The 26,538-nt window shown below is 41.3% G+C and overlaps 1 protein-coding gene across 1 annotated transcript in view; it reads left to right on the top strand.

Annotated features, from left to right (window-relative positions):
• Positions 1–26,538, top strand: part of EDIL3 (EGF like repeats and discoidin domains 3) — a 1,526,861-nt gene that overhangs the window by 379,094 nt on the left and 1,121,229 nt on the right. Inside the window, exon 3 of the mRNA XM_069224820.1 lies at positions 24,193–24,321. Within this exon, the coding sequence (XP_069080921.1) occupies positions 24,193–24,321 (129 nt within the window). The remainder of the gene's footprint in view (positions 1–24,192; positions 24,322–26,538) is intronic.

The raw sequence follows: 26,538 nt of genomic DNA, 5'->3' as shown, positions 1-26,538 counted from the left end.
ATCCTTACACTTAGCTAAATGAGAGGCAGTATTGCATCAAAAATATCTTAGTGATTTTTTTAAAATACTTTGCAATCATCTTTCTTTTTAGAATCTTTGATACTATCCTTCTTTTAGCACTTTTAATTTTGCATTTCCAACTTTGTCACCGTCCCTTGTACAACAGAATCTTTCTTTAAAATGTCACCAAATGCCTAGTATACTCTACATGTTTTTCCACTGTCAGTACTTCATTCAAAGATGGATTATGTTTTTGCCATAATCCTTCTCTTGCTTTATTACTACTACAACCCAACATAAATAGGTCTCCTAAGTATTTCTTATTTAAAGCCCCAAAATTGCATGTAGATTCTAATTTATGTAACTATGTTATGCACTAGTTATGCAATAGATTCCCCTAAATTCTGCATTCTTTTCCAAAAGTGAAAACACTCAAGCCACTGTGCTGATTTTCTGTAAATAGTGCAAATCAAGTTTATTTGTGCAAATTTCAAAGTCATGTAATTTAGATGCCGCATTATCAAATAAATCTGGTAAATGCTCATATACCTCTTGTCCCTCAGGACCTTATCAGTGTAACAATAATGACGTTTTCCTTTTGGTACTCAAAGAGGTACCACAAACTCTAGACTAATGATTGAACACTTTTTTCCATTTGGACCAATGCAGAATTGGTTCCCAGAGACGAAAGAAAAAATGGAGGTGGGCTTACATTTTGCATTGTTACAGGAAGAGGTAGATAGATTAAGTAGGCAAAAAGATCTTAATTATCTATTTAAGACACTTAATTATCATTGCCAGTATGGGATGAATCCCCGGGATCCAAACCTGCAGGGCAGCAAAAGATAGTATATTTTAAATTATATACACCACAGACTTGAAAATTCTAAAATTGTAGACCCTCAGTGCATTAAACATAAACTGCCTGTTTCAAAGTCTGTTGTTTTACTATTTAATGATGAGATTGCAACTGTCCAACAAAAAAGCTGTTTTGTTTCTCCTTTGATAAATGTATTCCTGTAATGTTTATCCACCAAATGCCTTGCTAGAAAATCCCAGAAAGAATTTCCAGTGAAATTGGGCTGTGGTTTATAAATCAGATAATACATTTTTATTTTTTATTATGAATGTTTTTCCACTGCCCAATTTAATATGGCACCGTGCATTCCAAATGATAAAGCCCAAGTCAAAATGGCCGCTAAGAATCTGTGGTCACGTAGATGTCTTTTGCAATAAAATTGACCAATTTCATATGGCCGCTTTATACATATTCTTTTACTAAAGTCAAAATGGCCACTAAGAATCCATAGCCAGTGGTTTCAGCTTCAGCAAAGGTTCTGTGACGGGTGTGATGACATCACTGCCAATCTGTCAGTAATTCAGACACACAGCAGCATGTGAAGTAGATTGCAGAAGGATGACACACCAGCACCAGCTTTGAAGCTTCGCATGGCTGCAGCCGAGAAAAGCTCCTAATGGGAAGCTGTGCTCTGGGAGCAGAGATTCCTGCTGAGAGGCCATGTGCTGAATGCAACGGTTGCAGCAGTCAGCACGCACTTTATAGTCAGTGCACACTCAGCAAAAGGTATTCCCTTACTAAAAAAAAAAAAAAAAAAAAAAAATAATCTAATCTCAATCACTTTATCCACGTTGCTTAAACAAAAAAATTCAAAGCTCCACATAGTTCAAACACCACATAATACTCACAGAATTTAAGTTTTTTGATGATAATAGCTGATCTCTAATGAATGTATTGCTGTTGAGGTGAATTCATTGTAGGTTATTCCCACTCATCACCAGTGTAATGAAGCAGAAATCACAACAGGTCTTGATTCATAGACAAGGTTTATTTTAAGTACAAGGGGTTACACCTCATCCAGCCCCTTATTTACTCTTCACTTCCTTGACTGTACCTTTTATAAGTCTGGCTATATTTTTATCCATTGGTGACTTGAACTTCACAGCTATTTAATAATGATAAATTGGCTTTGATGTGAAGACCTTCTAGTTTCTGGAGGATTTGGAGGTCCAGTTGCTGGTGGCACAGTACTTGTGGCACGATACCTGTTCCAGGGTCTGTAGTAAAAAATGTGGGTGTGATGTTTGATGAAACACTGACATTAGACACCCAGGTTAATAAGACAGCTAGCTACTGTTTCTCAATTATTAGGACCCTAAAGAAAATCTTGCCTTTTCTCCCTAAAGGGGTCACAGTAGATGTTGTCATTGCACTGATTACATCTTGTCTAGATTACTGCAATGCCCTCTCCCTGAACGCCAATAAGCATTCACTGAACAAGCTGCACAGCTGATTTTGGCATGGCCAACATTTGTGTTAATTCAGGGAGAGTTTGAGACCCCTTCACTGGCTGTTGGTGCAGAAACAGGTGTCTTTTAAAGCCCCGTGTTCGACTTATGATGATAATGGGTCTTTTGGGCTTTACAAATGTCACAAAGTTCAAAATCAAATTACTCTTCCAAAATGACAATAAAATATATCAAACTCACCAATAGTCAACACTGCTTATTCAGCGCAAATTGAAGCAAATCTGTTTCTAGCTAACAGCCCAGGATCCACAGAGCTATTCACATCTTCCGAAATGCATTGTTAATTTGGCATGCCAGGGTAAATTGTTTTGGATTCCATCAGTTGATGGTCATACCCTTGATGGGATTTTTACTCGTCCTGAAGAATCACTTTATCTCTCCACTACCCCTTTAGAATGGACAGATCATGCCCTTCTGACATTTAAATTTCTGGCCCAGCAGCAGCTCCTAATGTCTACTCCCCAAGAAAAACGGATAAGATCCTGGAGGAAAATTGAAGCAGAACCATTGACAGCGGCACTTCTACTTAACTGGAATGAGCCCAAGCTGTCCAGGCTGCCTCCACTTGCTAGATTTAATCTAGGTGTTGAACAAGCAATGAATACGCTAGCACCCGTAAGAATCTTTGTTCCTCGCTTTAGGAAGAAACCTAATCAACCCTGGTTTTCCCAAGCCCTAAAATCTTTGCAGAGTATATACAGGCAGAAAGAGCGCTGCTGGAAACTCAGCCCTGGTGTAACCGAGAGGGCGGATCTTAAGCTGGCACTCCACAACTACAAAAAAGCCTGTCAAGTAGCTAAATCGGTTTATTTCACATGCAAAATCAATGAAGCAGCTAACTCCTCCAGAGAACTTTTTAAAACTGTCAACATTCTTACCACTCCGTCAGGGTTACCCAGAGTAGAAAATTCCCAAGATTTCTGCAACAAAGTAGCTCAATTTTTTGAAGGTAAGGTGCTAGACATGTATTCCAGCTTTAGGCTGGAGAAGACATTAACTAGCCCATCCCCACGATTGAATGTTCTTCCGCACCCTGAGGGGTCTACTAACGGGGCGCCAGACGACCCATTTTTACTATCTCACTTTAAGATGCCCTCTTCGGAGGCTCTGTGTAAACTGCTCCGGGAAGGCAAATCGGGCTCCCCTATGGATCCCTGCCCCCCGGCTATTCTCCAATTAGTCCCAGAGTTAGTGGTCCCTATGTTGACCCCTATTTTTCAGGAAGTGCTAGCATCAGGTCTTTACCCTAGGGTTTGGAAAGAAGCTACTATCATTCCGCTAAAAAAGAAGGCAGCGGGTAAACCTGATGACTTGACGAACTTACGTCCTATAGCCCTTCTTCCCTTTGCGGCTAACATTTTGGAAAAACACCTTAACACGGAACTGGTGGATTTCCAAAGGCTTGGACAACTCTCAACATAGTTTTCGGAAATCCCACAGCACCGAATCCGCTCTCATTGCATCATCTGACACCATACGTAGACTGGTGGATAAGGGGCAGGGTGTTTTTCTGGTGTTGTTGGACTTGTCGGCGGCTTTTGACACCATTGCTCCCCATATCCTGCTAGACCGCCTGTTTCAGGTAGGTGTTAGAGACCGGGCTCTTGAATTGATTGGTTCTTTTTTATCTGATAGGCGGGCCACAGTTAGCTGTGGTGATTTTAGGTCTTCCTCCTATGTTTTGCCGTGTGGGGTTCCTCAAGGCTCTTCTCTGAGCCCGATGTTGTTTAATGTGTACGTGGCACCACTGGCGGAGTTGGTCCGCTCTTTTGGCTTCATTCCTACCTCTTATGCGGACGACACTCAAATCATTATCCCTATTGATAATGATCTTGAAGAAGTGGCTATTCGCTTTAATGCCTGTATGACAGCAGTCAGTCACTGGATGAAGTCCAACTGGTTGAAACTCAACTGCGAAAAAACTGAGATTTTGTGCTTCGGAATTGACAGGGTTCACTGGACCTCTAGCTGGTGGCCGGAAGAGTGTGGGACGCTTCCGGTTCCACGGTCTCATTCAAGAAATTTAGGAGTAGTATTCGATGAGCATTTGTCATTTAAACCTCAGGTTAATTTGATAATTAAGTCCTGCTTGTGGACAATGAAGAAATTAAAAAAAATTCTCCCTTTTATTCCTCAGACCAGTAGAACCACCGTCATGTTGGCCCTGGTCATTTCCAGATTGGATTATGGGAATGCGCTTTTACTTAATTTGAACAAAGAATCGTTGCATAGACTTCAGTTGATGCAGAATACTGCGGCCAGGCTGCTACTAAAATTGCCTTGTGGGGCCTCTGTTAAGAGTGGCCTTAAAGATCTACACTGGCTTCCGATTATCCATCGGCTTTCTTTTAAGGCCCTCTGCATCACTCACAAAGCGGCTCATGGGATTGGGCCTTCAACACTAACCACCAAGCTGAAATGGCATAAGCCTAATCGCTTGTTGCGTTCGGCCGGTGCCTATCAAATTCAAATTGCCCATACTAAGAAAGTAAAATGGGGAGATAGAGCTTTTACTATCGCAGCCGCTAAAATTTGGAACTCTCTACCATTGATTATAAGGCAAGAACATAATCATTTAACTTTCAGGAAACTGGTCAAGACCTGGCTGTTTCCTCAATAAGTTTGGGAGCTCCTCTGCTTAGTTCTTCATTGCCTCACCCAGTTAGCGCTTTGATGCCCTAGGGCCGGAATGCGCTTTACAAATGCTCAATACAATACAATACAATACAATACATACATTTCAATAGTTCAGCATCTTTTGTAGACATTAGGTAACTTGATCAGCTAGTAGAGATGCCAGGTCACAGTGGTGAAGTGGAATAGGATGTTGAGACCCAAACTCCATCCTAATCAGAAAACTATCACTCTAGTATTAACACTAAAATGATCGTACCACCCATCCCAATGCTATCGTTCCAGATCTAATATCCCTAATCATAAAAAGCATGTTTCCAGTGCTCCATTTGTTATTGATCCCCACTTTTCATATTATTTTCATCATAAAGTTTCTTTATTATCACAAAACGCCAGGATAGGCAGTGTTTTATTCTTCTCCCTAGATACGTTCTTCCTGTATCTCTCTCCATCTTACACTATTTTCCATACTTTTGTGCCCATCCTCTTTTCCTTTATTTCAGATTTGATAATTTCTCACCTGAGTGAATTGGCTCAATAGGCATTTTTTAAGTCTGGTTCAGTCATGTTCCCCGTCAGAACTAGTGGTTTGTGAAATGTGTATAATTCCATCTCTTGTAATTAAGTAAAGTTTAGGCGAAATTACTGGAAATCAGTAAAAGTGCATTTCACACTATATATTTTTGCCCAAAATGCATACGTTCTTTGCCAGTTTTTGTCACTAGGACACATTTTACCCTGAAAATACAACGCAAAAACAAAGCACAATGAACAACACCTGCTTGCGTTCTGTTCTCATGTAGTCAAGGTAAATGTTTACAGCGAATGTCATATTTGCTGTAAAATTTCACGTTGAATGGTTTGAAACTACACAAAGTGGAATAATGGATTTTTTTTGAACATTTTGTGTATCAAGAGTAACTCAAAATTCACAAAATTACTTGAATTATACCAGCGTAGTATAAATTTCTCCCAGGCATAGTCAGAACCTCTTAATAAATACATTTGTACCTCTTCCTTGTTTTTTATTCTAAAACCTCAGAAAAGTTGCTAAACAAAATCAAATGGGCCATTTTTACATTTTACTGTTGGGGGGGCATTTTCAAAAAATATATTGCACAGCAAGAAACTACTGGCTGCATCACATATCTGTACTTTACCTAAAGGGGCTTTGTTTTTCCTGTTGCTTTAAGCAAGTGGAACCAATGTGCTGGTTACAAATCTGACCTTCACCGTAGGTAGCATGGTGTCCACACTGATGCAGGACCCATGGCTTTAGAGGGGGGACTATCTTTGAATAGTCCCTTATATCAGACTGCAATCCATTATCGTTTATTACTATGTTAAAAGACAGCATCATGTGCGCCCTACGTAATGCGCACAATGGGGCCTAGGTAAGTTCTTTTAAGGGACTTACATCAAATTAGGGAAGTGGAAACATGTTTGCAAATAGTTTTGGTGTCAAGTGCTTTTCCAAAGTAGGCTCAAACTACTACTGAAAGCCAGGTCATAACCTCATGGTGAGTCATGAAGAGCTGCCAATCGTGCCCTCGGGCTGCTCTCTGTAACAGATCTCTGTCTGCCAAGTGTGTGTGTCTATCTTGCACTGCTACTCCCTATCCAATAACATAGGAGTGAAGTGTGCGCTGCTGATGCCGACCTGGTACCTATGGATTGATCCCTACTGAAGCTTAAAGAACCTTTTTTGCACTATAAAGTTGAAATGATTGCTATTACCAATGCTTGCCTTTCACAGCTACGAAATTGATTAAAATGTGCATGAAGCTTGCATTTGTTAGCAAAGTATAAAGCACCTTTTAAACAAACTAGTAAAATTACACCTTCTGTATAGGCAATGAATTATATTTCTTGACTGTGCTTTGCCAATAGAATTAGATGTCCTTAAACTTGAGAACACAACTTAATGAAATGTTTAGTTATTTATTCCTTTATTAGCCAAAGATTTAAAACATAACGCCTGGTTCCCAAAATTGCAGTCCCCACGGTCTCTTTGCTAGGAAACGGATTACTTCATTCTCTGGTGCTTCTAGAAATTACAAATGAGTAATAACTGAATTAGGTGAGAGAACTCCACAGAGATCATATGCAGGATTTCCGTTTTCATCCTTTTAATAACCAGCGTCATCACAGTGAAGTGAACGGACTCTTTATTTTTAAAATGTATGTTTGGTGATATCGTGTGAGGCTTTTGAAACAATAACATAGGTACAAGTGTGGCCGTATTTTAAAATATACTCAAACTGGAGTTCGCTAAGCACTCTCACTAGTACCGAGCAAGCATGAGAACGGATTGCCCTAGATTGGTTTATGCATAATATAAGGAGCCAAGCTGTTGTCCTGCGTGGCGAGACAAAAATGCTTGCAGAGACATAAGGAGTCGGCCCTAATGCACTTTTTAATTTAAAAAAAGATGTCATATTGTGTTTGCTCCCAAAGACCAAGGAACAAACTCTACTGCGTTTTAAAGAAAGAACAAAAGCAGTAAAGGTAAGAATCAGAATTGTGTGTAGGGCCGGTACTCTTATTGCAGCCATTCACAGATTGAAGCATTGTGCGCGCTCATGAAGGGTGTCCATGTTAATATGACGTCACTCCTAATAGATCAGAGACGGATCTAGATACATCTGTTCCAGTGACACCCGTCCAAACCGCAGGGCCCTGCCTGACTGGTTTTGGCCCGTTCCACAGCTGGGGCATAGTCCTAGAATGGGACTGTCGTTCAGATGTGTCTTGTCAGTTTGAATGACAGTAAACTGTATGATAATAGTTTATAAACAGGTGATCTGTAAAGTAACGAGGAAGCAACTCAACATACGCCATTTTCATGTATATTTTTGGATTCACGCTTTCAAAAGTCAACAGGTACCTTCCTCTGTCAGTTATAGTAGCACGAAAACAAACAGATTTTAATAGCCTTATTGTATTTTAGCGTGTGTAATACAATGCAAGACTGGTAAAAACAAGGGTGAGAAGATGCTAAGTTGTGCCCGTTATATTTATCTTTAACTTAACGAAAGTCCCTGCAAAAATGGGTAAATGTGTGAGATGGGCTATTTAGCTGGTAGTGGTTTGCACCCTGTCCAAATAGGGATCCTCACCCTAGTCAGGGTAAGGAAGTCACACAGCTAAGCCAACCATGCGCACCCCCTTGGTACATTTCACAAGCAGTCAGTCTTATCTCAGAGGCAATGTGTCAAGTATCTGTACACACAAACAAACACACACACCCGGTAACACGGTGATAATACCACAAAAGTACTCCACACTAGCTTTGAAAAATAACCCATATTTATCTGTTTATCTGAGTAAAACAAGACTAAAACGACAAAAATCAACATACACAAGCAAAGATATTAATTTTCAAAGATTACATTTTGTTATAGCACTTAGAAACACAGTAACTTCAACTGGGACTATCACGATGTCTTGACAGTCATCCCCAACAGTCTGATGACCTCATGAGGGAGTGAGGGGCGGTCACGAAGTCGCCTGGACCCCAGGTACAGTACCTTGGAAATTAAGATTAAAAGCTATTGCATGGAGTCGGAGAGGTGATGCATTACTGAAGGTGGTGCGGTGTTGTCTCCTCACTGTTATTTGGGAGGTGAGGCATTGATTCCTTACTTCTAGGCAGGAGAGGTGAGGTGTTTATTCCATATGGTTGCAGGGGAGGTGATGTGGCATTGGTGACAAAGAGTTGCTTCCTTATTACAAGGCAGGGTTGATGAATCCAGCAGGTCAAGATGCAAGGCGTCGACTTCACGGTGTCACGATCACGCCACAGGTGCTGCAGCAGAGTATGAGCTGGGTGTCATGGATGTCAGTGACACGGCACTCAGGACTTATAATGTGGCGGGACTTCAGAGGTGGGGCAGCTGCATCGGGCCTGTGGCATCGGTTACGGTTGTCGCACTCAGCGGGGACCATTGCTCCTGTACAGGCAGCGGCATGAAGTCAGACAGTGGCACCGGCTCTGAAGTTGCTCTGGAGTTGATGTGCTTGTTTCTTCTTTGTTACATCAGAACTCACTCCCAAGGGCCCAGGAACTGCATCTGGCATACCTTGGCAAGGCAGGACTCTCAACAAGAGAACCCAGGTGCTGGAAGATGAAGTCTTTAATGTCCCTGAGACTTTTTAACAGGAGGCAAGCTCAGTCAAAGTCCTTGGGGAACTTTTGGAAGCCGGATGTAGAAAGCAAAGGCCAGTTATTTCACTCCTAGGATAAAAGCAGCAAGCAGCAGGACAGCACAGCAAAGCAACAGGCAGATTGGCAGTCCCCCCCTAGAATATCCAGCTCTTCTTCCTGGCAGCATGTCCTCAGTTCAGAAGGATTCTAACTTTTTGTGGTCAGAGGTCCTGTACTTATACCCAATTCTGTCTTTGAAGTAAGCAAAGAAAAGCCTTTGCTGTGCACAAAACCTTGCATTTCCTGCCCTGGCTCCAGATACAGTACAGGGGGTTGGAGGCTTCTTTGTGTAAGGACAGACACAGCCGTATTCAGGTGCAAGACCCATCAGGATTTCAGAGCACGCCTCAGCTTCCTTTGCTGGACTGCTGCTCTGAAGGAACTGCTTCCCTGCTGCACTGACCTGCTGTCTTCTTGCTTGTCTGAGAAAGACTGGATCTGCATCTCTTGATCCCAGAACTCAGAGTGACTCCAAAGGCTGGCCTTCTGATTTGAAGCCTCAGGGACAAAACAGGCTACCAACAACCTTGCACAAGGACTCTTCCATCTGTGAAACTACCCTGCCAAATGGTACCACTCCAGCCCTGGGCCCTTGGAAGTGGGCTTATGGTGCTCTATCTGTCTCTTTACATCCAGCAGAATTTCTGCATCTCCCTTTCTGCATGGCTCAACCTCAAGCAAAACTGACTCATCTCCACTGCTGTGTGGATTGGACCTTTTTCGTTGGATCTTCACTGAAATCTTTAATATTGAAGATCTCCAGTTTTACTGATTGAATGTTAGTCATTTTGATGTTCTTTTGGGCCATATGTACCAAAGCATTTTCCCATTGACACAGAATGGGTAAAACTCTTTGATACATCTGGCCCTTTATTTATTAAAGAAAGCTTTATTTTTCTACCTTGATCTGGGATCCTTTTTCTGTGGTGTTTTTCACTTTATTACTGTTTGAAGTGTTGCACAAATACTTTACACATTTCCTCTGCATTAAGCCAGAGTGCTCTGTGCAAGCTACCAGAAGGTTGAGCCTAGCTTAATTTGGGGTGACTTGTGCCTCACCCTGACAAGGATTGTGGTTGTTGCTTGATCAGGGCTCACGACCCAGTCAACCAACAACCCAATTTCTCACATCATGCATGTGCAATCATTATGTATCTGATGTTGGTTATTGTACTTTGTGTAATATAGTATTGTATGTAGGCAAACATTCCATGTTGAAAGGAGTGCATGGCATAGTTGGAAATTAAGGGCCTGATGTAGAGTGTGGCGGATGGGTTACTCCGTCACAAATATGACTGGTATCCCATCCGCTGTATTATAATCTCCATACGCTATAATGGGATTGTTATAGACTGCATGTGATATTTGTCACGTTTGTGACAGAGTAACCACTTTCCAAACTCTAAATGAGGCCCTAGGACGTAGTGAGTACGTTCAAGGAGGGGGGAGAAAAGCTACGAATTTCATGTTTTTTTATTTTTTTTTATTTTTTTGTGTCATTCAATAAGCACCATGCCGATTTATTCCCCTTAAAATCTTTACAGGGATTGTCATTGTTTCCTACTGTGTTTTGTTGTTTGTAAGATGTAGAACCCTGAAAAAGCTTGACTAGAATATAATTTAGATGCTGGCTACAAACGTCATGACAATACCTTAAGACTTTAAAAACAAATCTGTGTAGAGTTTGTAAACTTCACATGTTAGCTGCATAAAACTCCTACCTAAACTATCATGATATGTTTTCCTGAAAGTTTGAAAAAATTGTTTCTGCTTGGTTTGTCAAAAATATTGTACCTTTCAAATCTGTTTTCTTTGCTGGGGTAGGGCATTTCATTTTTGAAACCTATATAACTTTTGCTGTGTATCTATGTGTATTAATTGTGGACTGACAGGGTACTGGATTTGTCTACATCAATTTTCTTGATGTATTGTGTGGTATATTGCTGAAGATTGTACATTTATTTTAAACCTATTAAAATTGTGGAATTGGGAGTATTAATGTGTTGGTTTTGCACACTGTCTTTGTTGTATTTAAATAAAATTGATGTTCAAGAACACTGCAGTGTTTTTGTTTCAATTAAATAATCCTGTGGAGTGCATGTATGAGGTAGTTGTGATAGTTATGAGTACATGGATGCAGGCTTTTCCCAAACCCATTCCTTGACGTGTTTAATTTGATGTTTGTAAATATTGGAGTAGTTTAATTTCTTAAACCTAATAGAACTTTAGTGTGCTTGTGGAGAGGGGCATAAGTGCGATATATGGGTTCATCGGAGCACGGACTAAGGAAACTCTGGCTTTCATGATTTGAAATTCAAGAACACTGGAGTTTGTTTCTTTCATACACAAACATATTTTTGTGTTGTGTGTATGCATGTGATAGGTATAATAATTGCAACCATCACTAAATCGCCTTTGCACCCAAACACATTAATAATGGATTTTAATTAATTTTCACTAGCAATCAAGTATGTATTCAACTCAATATAATTTGTGGGGTGTGCTTCTTTGCGTCTGTTTTTTAGTTGCTACCACTTCACCCAGGCCTGGTTTTCAGTTGACTCAGGTTGTGCATTATTATTATTAGGGGTGTGTGAAATAACGCCTGTGAGACATTTACTATACCCACAAGGGTTTTCCACAATGCACCATACCAATGTCACCTGTGACATTTGTACTTAAAATAAAAAAACAAAAAATGTCACTGCCGGGTGTGACTCAATGCTCAGAATTCTGAGCTGTCCTGGAAGTCTGTATGAGGACTCATTTGAAGCATCAAACCCAGTCAGAACTTTAAGAGTTTGGATGTATTTGCTTGAATGTCTCCCTCTGTCACTCAGTATGTGCTTGTATTACAAGAATGGGTATGAGGTGACCTGCTGTCCTTCTGGTTCTTCTACTCAGATGGAGCAATTATTTCTGGCAGCCCCAAGTGAGCGGATGACCAGTGTCTGCTCTTGGTGAGGTGGAAAGTGCTGCAAGGGCTCCGGGCCAGAACTCAGGTGAGGACTGGCTGTTGCCCATGTGTTGAACTGCTGTATGGCAGGGTGCCTGGTGAGAGCTTTCCTGCTTCACTTGTCCGAAAAGTCATGACCAGGCCCCAGGTCAGAGCTCTGGAAGGCCTTAGGTGAGGACCTCTGAGACCTGGGGCATGTGCAGAGACCTGCCATGACTCAGAGTGCTGAGAGTGAGCAGCTGCATGCCCTGGGAAACACAGACTGGGCTCTGGTGGCACCTTGGTCACTGCCTTCGAGTCACAAAGTGTACAGGATGGGTCATGAGAGAGTCATTGAATCTTGCAGGCTCTAGTTGCAAGACCCATGGCCCTGGGATCCCATCTCTGGCCAATGCTGGCCTATACATATATATGTATATATATATATATATATATATATATATACTGGCGATTAGGACCTAGTTTGTATAGAAAAAGCTGTTTTTTGCTTGCCTATATCTATGGCGCCACTTGAAGAATCTTTACGAAATTTTCCAAAAATATCCAAATGTCAGGGTGATCCGTCAAGTGAGGGCCAAGATAAAGGGGGGATACATTTAGAGCTTTTCCAATGTGAATTGAATAGCGACAGCGCACAACTACTAGACGGAATTACACCAAATTGGCATAAAGGTAGCTCCTGGTCCAGAAAGAGCCCTTTTTGTTATTTGGTGTAAATCCGTTCAGTAGTTTTTTGAGAAATTCAAGAAAAATCTAATTTGTATATATAGGGAAGCAAAGGATTTGTGACCCCTCTCGATCTCGTGCTGAGAAATAATAAAAAATACAAAAGGGGCCAGGTTATAAACACACTGACTCCTTAGCTCTGGTGGTAAGGTCCCAAGGGGACCCCCCCGCCCCCCGGGCTAAAGAGCATAAAAAAAAATGTTTTTACAGTCATTGTAAAATAAAAATAAAAATAAAAATGAGGTGTGGGCTCCTGTGCTTCGTTATCATAAAGCCCCAGGTGGGCTAAGTCTTGGGGTCATCTAGTTAGAAATGCAGAGGGGGACTCCAGGCTCCCCTCCCGCTGCCCTGGGGATCACCACTTCATAATGTGTATGCAGGGGGCTGCATGCCTGGGGAAGTGGTGGTCCCCCAGGCTGTTATGCTATGTGGGGGGGGCAGCCGACCCCCTCCTGCTGCCCCGGGGACCACCCATGGGCAAATATTTAAATAAAAGAAAAAGGGGTCCATTTGGGACCCAGATTAGCCTCTGGGACCAACACTCCCCCGGGGATACACTGAATTTTGAGCGGGAGGGCCACACGGCCCCTGGTCCCCGGGGACCACCGTCCTGGGGCAAATCTTTAAAAAATACAGAAAGGGGGTGCTTATGGGATCCCCGGCACCCGGGGGACCACCACCACCACCCCTGGGGTAAACAGAAAACAATTGAAAGGGGTTTTGTTTTGGACCCCCATTATCTCCAGGGTCCACCATCCCCCAGGGCTATCTTCACGCTGGAGTGGGGCCACTTGGCCCCCCTCGTGGAGCCACTGATGGCCAGCTCCTGCTATTTCCGGGGGTGCCCAACATAGCTGTTTGCTGTGGCTTGGCTGCAGCTCAGCAGCAAAGCCACAACAAACACTCTGCAGTTTGACAGCAGGACCTCTAAAGCAGGACCTGCTGTCAAACAGTAGAGCTTTCATCTCTGTCCCCTGCACACGTGCAGGGGACAAAGATGGAATGCTTCAGCAAGCACAGAGCTGCTGTGAAATCAGCTCCATGCTTGCTGAGGCTTCCGCCTAGTGTCAGGTAGCCCATAAAGGGGCATTTTGTTTTTTAAATATATTAGGAAAAAAAGTACATAAATAGGGACCGTGGGGAAGCCCTTGAGGGTCCCTCACGGTCCTAGAAAGCCCATAAAGGGCTTATTTATTTTTTAAAAACACTCCCCCATAGCTCAATGTCGCAGACCTTTACACTGAGTTTTGGGGGTTTGAGTCCAACTGGACTCATTTCCTTTTTTTTTAAATATATTTTATTTGAAATAATAAAAAATACATTTGCTTAATTTTAAGTTGAACACAAATATCACATTCTAACTATATGAGATAATAAAGACTAACTTCTCTTTCTCTCCTTCATTCCATTTTTTCCCCACTCACACTTACACGCCCACTCATACTCACTCGCACACATTGACACACCCACTAAAACACGGATCTATGCACTCTTACACCCAGACAGACAATCTGACAGCCACTCTGTAGGAGTCTATCCCTCTATGTAGTGTGCAAAGCTAGTCACACTGTGCAGGGGGTCCAGGCAACCACACATTGGTTTACAGAGGTAAAAACTAGATCACCTAATTCTCTAATTTTTATGGTAGATTGGTCTAGCAGTTAGGCCAATCTTGGAGAAGTGAAAACATTTGATTTACTCGCAGTATCGATTATGCAACTCACACATTAGAAGGAATAACTTGAGACCAATTTATAAAAATACTTCAGATTTCTATATAATTTCTAAGACCAAGATTATCAAAATTTGTTAAGTACTTTTGAAAATATTAATTTTTGAAGTTTAATAAGAATAGGCTTTGTGCATAATTACTCACCATAGGAATAAATGGAAAGTCACCATTAAAAATACATATAAAATCACACAATTGCTTTACCAAGTTCTTCTTTTGCAAGTTGGTTGAGGTTGTTGGTGAGCACACTCTGCCAGCTGGAGAAGTTTGGGTGTCTCCAAGTTCTGGTGGAAGCAAGGGGGAAAAGTCTCTGGACCTGGTGCAGGGCCACTGAGGGGGACCACTTGGTAAAGGTCTGTGCAGGTAAGTTTAGAGGTGGTTACTCTGGGTCCCCTTGGAATGTCAAGGTTTCAAGGGGTGAGGGACACTTAGGGAACATCAGCTTCTTCGTTGCAGGGCACAGGGCAGCTGGGTGCAGAGAGAATTGGTGACCAGGAGCTGTGCACAAAGATGCCCTTTGGATCTGGAGGTAGGTCACTTTAAGGGTCACTTACAGGGCAACGGGGGCAGTCTGACCGGAGGTCCGGGGTGTTCCTGAAGTCTCTCAACTGGGACTTCCTCCCGGTCCTTTTTTTAGCCCTGGATGGGCTTGTTTTTCTTGTGCCTGATGTCAGCTGACCAGTACCTAGGGTATTGTTGCAGTTCGGCCACTGAAGGGCACCGTGCCATAAAACTTGGCGCACTTACAGGATTTGTCCTTCTGGTTGTTGGTGTGTGGTCAGGTCTGCAACTGCTGGTTTGGAAGTTAATGGCCTGGCAGTGAAGTGACCCTATCTGGGTTGCTGGTTTCTTCTTTGTTGCAGAGTAGTACCTCCACTCTGGAGGGAGTTTGTGGGTGATTGGCGAAGCCTGAAGGTCCTCTGGGTTCTTACGATCAGTCCAGTTGTCTAGCAGCATCTCAGGGGTGATTGTCTGCTCCTCGGTGCAGCAGACCGGGTTTGGCACATTTTCTTTGTGCAGCAAGTCCACAGTAATCATGCCTTGGATCTTCCTTTTGCTGGTCTTCTTTGAGTCCTTTGAATCTAATTATCTGGTCAAAGGATGTCCACTAAATACTGAATTTAGTGGGTGTTTTAGGTGGAACCTGGTAGTGTCCAATGGGACTCTTACTTTTGGGTGGCTACATCCACTATAGTGAACACTTCCTGTGGAAAGGGTCACTTCTCTAATCCTGGTTGGCTATTTCCCTTCCATCTAAGATAGAGGAAAATGAACTGGAATGTCCACCTTGCAGGCAACACTTTAAGGGTGGTGCATGCCAGGTGGGGGCCACATCTCCTACGCTTTGTGTGGTGTCCCATCTTTTCTCCCACCAAAAGTGGGGGTTTACCAAGGGGCTGAACATCTGCTCTTAGCAGCAGGCCTGGGGGGTCAAGTTTCGAAAGCGGTAAGCCCTTCGATGCTTCTCGCCAGGGCAGTGCACATTCCTGAGGGAGGGAGTGTTAGCACCTCCACCCAGGAAGGGCATTGCTCTGCAAACCAAAGAGACAGACCTCTCCCCCAAGGTTTGTAGATTGGGTGTCTGGAGGTGGCAGGCTGGATAGAAGCAGTCAGCAACCATGTGAGGGTAGTTACCTTTGCAGGGGGCACCTCTAAGGTGACCCCTGGGTACATGTATGGATATATCCAATACTGGTACCAGTTTGGATTTATCATTCTGATTTGTTTGATACCAGACAATATAGGGTTCAGAGTGGCCATCATGTAGCTGGGCAACTCATATTGGCCAGTGTCCAGCACATGTATTAAAATGACTGTTCTTTTCAGTCACTATGTACCAGCTTTGGCAAGGACACAGTGGGGTCATATTGCTCATGCAGCTATGCCCTCACATATGATATGATGCACTCTTCCTTAGGGCTGGAAGGCCTGCCAGAGGGGTGTGTTACCCATACTATATGCAGTGTATGGTGGACAGGGCACACAGGCAGTGTGCCATGTCAAGGTTGTGGTTTAGGTTTGCACAAGTGCACCAAGCCTGCAATGGCAGTGAAGGGGGCATCTGAATGCATGCTCCTAGAGGGTGGCACAATCAGTGCTTCTGTCCTCAGGGGTCCACCCTTAGTATCCCATGCCCTGGATATCTAAGTACCATTTATTAGGGACTTACAGTAGCAGATAAAGGTGTTTCCAATTACCTTTACAATGTTTTAGGGAAAGAACACTAGTGCTGGGAACCTGGTTAGCAGGATCCCTTGGCACTCCAGTCCATTTTGCATCCAGAAGCAAGGCAAAAAGTGTGGGGGGGTACTGCAACAAAGTGCCAGTTTCCTATACACTCTCACCCCCAGATACACCCTATAACATCTATTCTCAAACCCACTGAGTCCGCGGCCAGCTCGCACTGCCTGTGTACAGCATGGGGTTGAGTGGTTAGGGGGAGCTGGCTGCAGGGTCTGGCTGCAGGCCAGGTCTTGCAGGCAACCTCTCTGCATACGAGCAAAAGCCATGCATGGTGCGAGTTTGGATGCTTAGAAGGGCCAGGCTCTGTAGCCAACCTTCGCTGCGTATGGCCCGAAGGCAGTGCACAGCAGTGGTTGGACTAACGTATAGTGATGAAAATTACTATACATTAAAAAAAAATAGAAATTCACTGGAAAACTCAAAGGTTACAGTGATGTTCTAGTTAGGAAATAGATTTAAAAGAAACATAGCAATTCACTGAAAAACCAAAGGTTAGAGGGATGTTATAGTTAGGCTGACATTTCAAGCACACATAACCATAGAAATTCAGCAGTTACGATTAGCTACCACAAGTAACTATAACAGGTGCCCTAAGGTAACTATAACTTTTGTTTTTTTTCTGTGAAAATATAAATATTTTTATATATATATATATATCACCTAGTGGCATTCACCACTAGGTAGTTATAGTTAGGATCTTTTTCCCACAGAAAAAGTGTTCTTTGATTCTTGTTGCAAGCAAAACGTTTGTCTGACTACTGTGGAATTGCAAGTGCTTTAAATTCCCCCTGGATAAACTTTAGCTGCTTGCCTCAGCTACCCCTAGAGAGCTTCTGCTATCTGGATACCTATTCACTCTCACTCAGTTTAGCGTGCCACACTATAGGTGTACACCATAAAGTGAGCAAGTCTCCAAAACATCACAAATCAACAATGACTAATAAGAATCTTAACAAGACTTTAGCACTTTAGCCATTGCTTTTAATCAAGCAGACCTATTGCTCAGACATGAAGGCTTTCCCTCTTGACTATAATACAGTGCTACTGAACTTTAGATATCTGCTCTAGAATTATCATATGGTAACATAATAAAGGTGTGTGGTTTACCAGTGTCTCTAATGCATATTTTCAGGCAAAGACGAACCTCAACTAAAAATGTCAGCTGAGATACTGAATTAAGTAGAAAATGTCTGTTTGCAATGTCCTTAACAATGAACCAGTTTCCACAGGAAAAAAGTTCAAAATCACACAATGTACAAGTTTGAGAAATTTCACAAATTTCACGTAACTTGAAATGTTACGAATTTCTCTGGACTAATTTACATTTTGCCTGGGCCTTAAAATATTGCATTTAGATGAATTTAATATCTATGGTAATAACACCTGATCACAACATATCTAAAGATATTTTAGAATTGTCCTCAGTCTGCATACCAGTTTTTAAAAAACAGCGCTGTCTATAAAACAGTCACTGAGAAAACATTCTTCTACTACCTCAGGAAGGCGGCATCTGAAACATTGTAGTGGAAATGTAGTTTTGTTCTTTGGTGGGTAATTTTATAGTGAATATTTGTTTCTATTTACTTGTACTACTTTTGCCCTATGTGACAGTTGTTTTCTTCTTTTCCTTCACTTCCTTGAAAAACGCAATAAAAAACGATATATATATTTCATCCCAATTTGTTAGTTATCACTTGTGAGTAGAATTTGCAGATTTTGTCTACAGACGTTTTCTACAGGGACATTTGATCATCTCATTGCTATGTGTGAAACTGCTCCTTTATAACTTTGTTTAATGTCTGGACATATGTGTGAGCATTCTTACATATCGACATATTCTCTGTGTGGGTATCTAGTTAACAACACATATATTGTAGTCCTTAATCTCTAAACAGTTGAAAACAGTGCATCTGCTCAATGTAACTGTAGACTTTCCTCTATACATATAGGAAGAGGACTAAAAGTGGTACTGTATGCTTTAGTCTAAATGCAATCTCTATAGGTACTTATTGTGTTTTCAGCGACAGAGTGCAATTAAAGATGAAGCTCAAATTTGGACATGTGATAGAAGCTGTGCAGGGCAGACTAATGTGCAGGGGCACCAGACTTTCTTGCAAATATTGTGGGAATTTGAATGAATAATGCTCAATTTTTCAGTTCAGTGGAGTGCATCAAAGTGACAGTGTTTGCTCTGTATTTTGTAGCTGCTTCTGGCTATAATAGGGCCAGCCATCCACTTTGTGTTATACACATGTAAATAAGGTGAAGGCATAACTTATTCAATAAGGTAATAGGGGAAACAAAAGTGTTGAACAAAGATGAATTAAAGGCTGAGCCCTGAGCAATCATGCAATTGGAGGGTCTTGAAGGTGGATCAGAATGGTGTATTTGAAACAGCCTAAACCTGATCAGCCCACTGCATGGTTTTTGATCCCGGTCTTATGCAACCAATATATAGGAATAAGATGAGCCACCATAACAAAATGGCACTGAGAGATCAAGAATGACGGTGACCATCTCATACCCATGCAAGATGAAGCAGAAGTCATTTTAAACTGAAACAACAGCACACAGGTGGGAAGAAGAATGGTTTCTATAACATTCACATGAAAACAACTCTCCAAAAATGCCTTCAAATTCCACATACTTTAAAGAAATGTTCATGTTTTTGCTAGAAAGTTAATTATTCAATTTCTAATATTCAAAATATTTTTTGTGAGTTGGAAAACTCTTCCATACTTAGTTTAGCTTTAGAACAGAAAAAGTAAAGTGCCAGTTTGAAGTCACTATTCATGGTTGACCAGGACCAGGCATAATCTTAGGCAGTGGTGATAAGTTGGATACCCCAAGCCGGTCATCCCAGTCAAAGATATTACCTGACATGGATGTTGCAATCTTTCAACAGGGCAAGGCTGTATGGTGTACCTGGAGAAGCCCTCTCGAAGTCAGATAGCCATTGAATGAGGTCCCATTTAAACTGTTGATTCTGGTGAGAAATGTTTTGTTGGGTGGAAATGTTTTTTACACCTTCGCCTGGTAAAAGGTTCTACCTTATGACTATGCCTGGAATTCAAAATTAAGAGTGTATGGAATTTGTGTAATTATCAAAATTATTTGTAATTACACAAAATGTAAACCTGCCCTTGTGTGCAACATTTTAGTATGGAATGTGTCCTCATGTCAATTTTTTATACATGGAAGCATTTCACCCTAAAAGAATAGTGAAAAAACAAATACATTCCACAGCCTCTTGAGTTCTGTTATTAATGTGCATCTGCAGTAAATATGTACAGTGAATGCCACATTTGATATTTAATTTTACTGTAAATGGTGCGAAGTGACTTGATTTCAGAAACTTCACATGACTAGTATAATGCACAGTTCCATACATTTCACAGATTAATCTGGTGCAATTTAAATTTCACCCAGGGCTATTCAAAACCCTTCAATGGGGCATACCTGCAGCTATATTGGACAAAAATCTCTTAAAATTGACACCTTTTCTGAGGGATTCCACTGAAGCTTCGGAAGTCTTGGAAGTCCAAAACGTTTCTAACTTCCAACATTTCAGAATTTCTGAAAGAGTTCCTCTTGGTCTCTTCTAAGGCTCCCAGGACCTAATAGGCCACACTTAGAGGTGGCTAAGACTCATTTTAGCATCACCCATCAGATGGGTACAGTCCAGGTTCATTTGCTGCTGGTTAGCTTTGCACTCTAGTAAAAGACCTCCTTCAGCTCATCGTGTCCCTGTCAACACAAGGGACGCCAGCAAACTGACCTTTCAATTCTACTTCCTAGGTAGGCCCAAATGGGAGGAGGTTCAATCCCTCAAAACTCACACAGGTCCCAAATAGCAGGTCCTCTCCTTTTCTGTTCTTTCTCAGGTCATGATGAGCTGTAGGTGAGTGATACACTGCTTAAACATTGAGAAAAATAATTCCAGTGCCAACCCTTCCCACTTTTGTTGCCTATCCTGATTGACTTACTGCATAATGTTGGACCTGGCCCTTTTTCAGGGTTATCCCAAGACTTTTTGCCTTCTTCCTCCTATTTTTTCGGACCTGTTTTTGTTGGCTTTAGGACTCTTTACAACTGCTAACCAGTGCTAAAGTACATATGCTCTCTGTCAAAAATGTATTGGTGTTTGGTCTCTTCATGATAGGCATACCTGATTTCCTAGTAAGTCCCTAGTACAGTGCACAGTGTGTGCCCAGGGACTGTAAATCAAATGCTACCAGTGAGCCTGCAGCACTGATTATGCCACCCACTTGATTTGCCCTTCAAATATGATCAAGCCTGCTATTGCAGTGTCTGTGTCTGTGTGTGAAGTTTTAAACTGCCATGTTGACCTGGCAAATGCACCTACTTGCCAGGCCCAAACTTTCTCTTTTATTCCCTATAAATCACCTCTAAGGTAGGCCCAAGGCAGCCCCGTGGACAGGGTGCAGTGTATTTAAAAGGTAGGACATACATAGGTGTGTTTTGCATGTCCTGATAGTGAAATATTACAAAATTAGTTTCTCACTATTGCAAGGACTAGCTCTCCCATAGGATAACAGGGGAATTATCTTGAAATATATTTTAAGTGCAGTTTCCCATTGGGATCAGATAGAGATCAGGAGTTTGGGGTTTCTGAACTCATAATTTAAAAAAATCATCTTTTGATGAAGTTGGTTTTAGAATTGTTAATTTGAAAATGCTACTTTTAGAAAGTGGACATTTTCTTGCTTAACCATCCTGTGCCTCTGCCAGTCTACCAGTCTGCTGAATACATGTCTGGGTCAGGATGACATGTGGGCTGTTTGTGTATTGACTATAGACAGCTATCTTCCAGAGCTAGAGTGGTGGGCGGAGCTAACACTTGCACCTGAATAGGGCTATGACTGTCCTCATACAAAGTGGTCTCCAACCCCCTGGAGTGTGCCTGGGGCCAGGGCAGGAATGGTAGGGTCTTGTGCACTACAAACACTTCTCTTACATGTTTCCCTGCTTCAAGACAGAAATGGGTATAAGAACTGAACCTCTAGGCACCATATAGTTAGAATCCTTCTGGACTGATTAAATTCTGCTAGCAAGAAGTGCTGGATGCTGTAGGAGGGACTGTCACTTTGTCTGTTGCTTTGCTGTGCTGGCCTACTGCTTGCTACTTCTGTCCTGGGAGAGGAAGGACTGGACTTGGCTTTCTACAGTCTGCTTCCAAAGGTTCTCCAAGGGCTTGGACTGAGCTTTCCTCCTTTTAAGAAGTCTCAGAACATAAAATACATCACCTGCCAGCCCCTTCACTCTCTTGCTGAGAGTCTTGACGTGCCTAGTGGTGCCAAACTCATTTCCGGTGCCCTTGGGAGTGAGTTCTGGTGCTACTTTGAAGAAAGTAGTGCATCAAAGTCCAGAACAACTACAGAACCCATGCTGCCCTCTGACCCCATGACGCTGCCTGCACTGGGGGCATGGTCGCCTCTGAGTACAATGACTATGACTTACAAGACATGCCAGATGCCGCCACAGTGACTATGTAGTCCCTCCACAGTGTGAATTCAGAGTGCTGGGTCACTAGCATCCGTGGCACCGGACTCTGCCGCAGCACCTGTGGCCCCGTGGTATGATTGTGACACGGTGAAGTAAACGCCTCGCATCTTGACCTGCTGGATTCATCAACCCCACCTTGTCATAAGGAACGCTTCACTGTCAACGCCTCATTACCTCCTCTGCAACCATAAGGAATCAACGCCTCACCTTCTCTGCCTAGCTTAAGGAACTGATGCCTCACCTCTCCAGTGGCAGTAAGAAACTGACGTCGCACTGGCTCCAGCTCGTCTCCCCCCCCCCCGACTCTGTTCAACGTCCTTGTTTTATCATTGTTTTAAAAGGTACTGTAACTGGGGTCTACACAACTCTGTGGCCGGCCCGCTACCTAACGGGGGAACCGGACTTCTAGATGTGACTCTGTCAAGCTGTTTTGATAGCCCCGGTTGAAGCTATTGTGTTTCTAAGTGCTATACTACATTGCAATTTTAGGAACTCATATCTTTGCTTGTGTATGTAGGATCAGGATTTTTTATATTTTGGTCTTGTTTTACTCAGATAAATATTGGCTATTTCTCTAAACTGGTGTGGCGTACTTTTGTGGTATCTTCACAGTGTTACTTTACACATTGCCTCTGAGATAAGCCTCACTGCTTGAGCCAAGCTACCAAGGGAGTGAGCAGGGATTATCTTAGCTTTGTGACTCCCTTACCCTGACTAGAGTGAGGGTCCCTACTTGGACAGTGTGCAAGTCACTGCCAACTAGAAACTCCATTTCTAACAGTAATTGTAAGAAGTAATAGGACAGTAAAACTCATTCCAAAGATAACGATATAGTAAAATATTTTACTGAGGGTGTAGTATGCATTGGGCCTTTCTGGTAACTGAAGAGAGACACCATATAAAGATTTGATGTTAACATTTATGCCTTGAGCATAATATTGCCATGTTTGTAACTGTTTTATACTTAGAAAAAATCCCCACATACTTGGCTGCCTTTTTGGAATATAGATAAATTATCAATTGTGTTGCTTGGCTAGCTATAATATATGATGAACCCTTCATTGATACATTTTGGTTGGAGCTGGCAGGACTGCTATCTTTGATAATTTTTGTGTTGTACTCTCTGCATACAATTACGACCCCTTATGTTAGAAGTAACATACTTTACCAACATTGAATTCAGCTTTCCAGTTTCTAGTTTGTGTATAGAAAAACAGAACCACGATTGAGTCAAACAGCTACAAATCTGCATATTATAGGACTACTGGATAATATTAGAGTAGAGTTTATCCAAGCAAAGTACCTTGTACATTAAGAGGCCTAATCACCAAAGCATTTTGAAGTACATAAAGTAGTACTTATTTACGTACTCTAATATATTGTTGTGAATTAGTACCAAATTATTTTAAATGGCAGCAGTTAGGAAATTATCATACACAGTTAGTAGACATTGAAGTGACCCTGCCCTCTTTACACCTTGTCTAATTTTGGGTGGATTCACTGAAACGTATGAAAGTACATAGGAATATGTGTATAGTAGTCCCTCCCATATTCCTAAATATGTTTGTGAAATAGACCCTTAGTTTATATTCTTTCCATACAGACCACTACATTGATGGATTTGCCTTAAATGCCACAAAAGATTTAAAATCAGATGGAAGCAGGTGGAAATAAGCAAGCTACTAATACCGCAACAATAGACTTTAATATCTTAAATTCTAAGCTATTTAAGGAGACTAAAGTGGTTTAAAATTATTATGGTTTCTAATGTTTATTTCTCAAAATCATAGCCAAGTGTGCTAAATAATTTCTTACTCCCACTTGTCTTTCCGATTATAGGTGACCTTTGTGACCCAAACCCTTGTGAAAATGGGGGCATCTGCTTGACAGGGTTATCTGAAGAATCCTTTTCTTGTGAGTGTCCTGATGGCTTCACAAATCCCAACTGTTCCAATGTTGTGGAGGTTGGTAAGTGCAAGTATCTTTAATAGTAGTGTCTTTTTGGCCTTAAGCTTTGTATATATTGCCGTATTCTGTATTGGATATTACCTTATTGTAATGTATTTTGTAGCTTTTAAATGTTAAATAAAATGTGACTTTTGTGACTTGTTATAATGCATATTTTTTCAATCATATTATCTTAATAATTAAAACAAAGCAACTGCATTATAAAGCAGAATTTCTACTCACTAGTTAGATTAGTGTGATGTTGCGATTCATCAACCGTTTTGAGGAACTGGTTCTGAAATAAGGCAAAGATTTGTTGCAGCAAGCCGAACAAATCCATATAAAACAACAACTCTTGCAAAATAGATAGCAAGTAAGAATTGTGCATTAGATTGACTTATTGGTTGGTGAAATGATGACCCCCTGCCCCACACATGACTCTCCTTATATTGTATGTGTCATGAGATGAAAGACTATGTTTGAGGGTGTTTCTCTTTCTCATATTGATGCGAAGTATCCATGAGCACTTGGTAGTTTCATCTTTGAAGACTGTATTTGAAATAAATCTTAGAATACTCCAATTTGGTCACATTCTAACGAAAACACGGAAAGGGAAAATGACATTTTGTGAATCTACTATATGCTTTGACTAACTGAAAATGAAAGATAAATAATTCTGCCCTAAAACTTAAGTTAGCTTGCATTTATTTAAGGGTTTGAAATCATGCTAAATCATGTTGCCTTCTAGTTAGTACACATAGGTCACTACGCCATGGCATGTTGTGTACTATCAGACACACTGCAATACGGTGGGACATTTGTCAGATCCATGGCCTTTGATGGGTGATTTAAATCTACATAGGTGGAATTTGTTTAGGAACAACAGCAGAAATGGACTGAATGACTGCTGCCATGTATTGAGTTGGTCTGTCTGATTGTCATCACTTTGATTCATTGTGTGGACCTGGTTCCTTTTGTAGAACCATAATCCGACTTAAATGGAATCATGATTATGGAGGACATCACCATGGATCAAAAATATCCTCTATACAATACTCTTTGCTCATTGAACAATATCAAAATGTTCTCTGTCTATGCTGCCGATCTGAATAGAGTATATCCAATATGAATTTAGTTGTACTTCATATCATGGCTGAAACTTCTTGACAGATCATCTGCGAAATGTAAAAATATATACTTTCTGTGGTTCAATAACCCTTTTTCCAATTCCTAAAGGTAAATTTATGCGTATATATTAACTAACATGCATATTTACTCTTGCGTTTAGGGGTCATTATCTACATATATTTCTAATCACCACTTCCAAGGGACGATTTATACTTAAATGTTAACTTGCTTCACCCGTCCAACAAAGAGAACCATGCCTCAGTCAACAGAATTTACAAGAATAAAGTTATTGCTAAGAGCTTTTGACCTGTCAGCAGACATTTTTTTAAACAAAGATAACATATTTTAATGTGCACTATACATGTGAATTAATTTAAAATGTGCTTTCTTGTGGAAATATCAAAATAACATTTTACAGCACCTTAACTCATCAAATGATATTCGTATTAAATAATAAAATAGTTATGCCAATTCAATTTATAAATATAAATTTGTAAACATAATTTCAAACTTTACCCTCACTAACATACTTATAGTAAAAAGAGTTTAAATTATTAATTTAGATTTTTTTTATTGGGTTTTAATTTAAAAAATCTGTAACTATTTTCGTATCTGTTCCTATTGGGTATTGTTTTAATTTCTTGTCTTTATTGGTTTTATACAGCTGTGTCCTGAAGTACCAGTGGTTGGTCATATGTTTTGCTTGATTTATTCTATTCTGTTTTGATACCTACAAGGCTATAGTACATTTAGGTTAATTTTGTGAATTAAAATTGTCTTACTCATTTGTGGGTGGGTGTTTTGTGTTAACATCTTCCTCCCAAGCCCAATATAACATTTCACTAGGCCAATCCTATTTAGTAGTAGCTTGTCCCAATTTTCCCACCACTCAACCTGGCCCCACCCACATTTACTACAGTTTCATACACATATGTGTGCAGAGCTCTCCACTACCATGGTGGAAATTGCCACCCAGAAAAGATAAGAGAGACCAAGGTGAAAGTCTTCAGCCATAGATTTTTAACTGCATTTTGTAGTATGTGAACAGTTCTCCTGTTGCACTACATTATGTACTATAAAATGAGGGGGTGTGGCTTGACCAGCCAAGAT

This window comes from Pleurodeles waltl, chromosome 1_1 (assembly GCF_031143425.1).
Source record: "Pleurodeles waltl isolate 20211129_DDA chromosome 1_1, aPleWal1.hap1.20221129, whole genome shotgun sequence".
In the NCBI taxonomy this organism is placed as follows: domain Eukaryota; kingdom Metazoa; phylum Chordata; class Amphibia; order Caudata; family Salamandridae; genus Pleurodeles; species Pleurodeles waltl.
The sequence above is the reverse complement of the archived record's forward strand: the minus strand, read 5'-3'. Positions and strand labels throughout refer to the sequence as shown.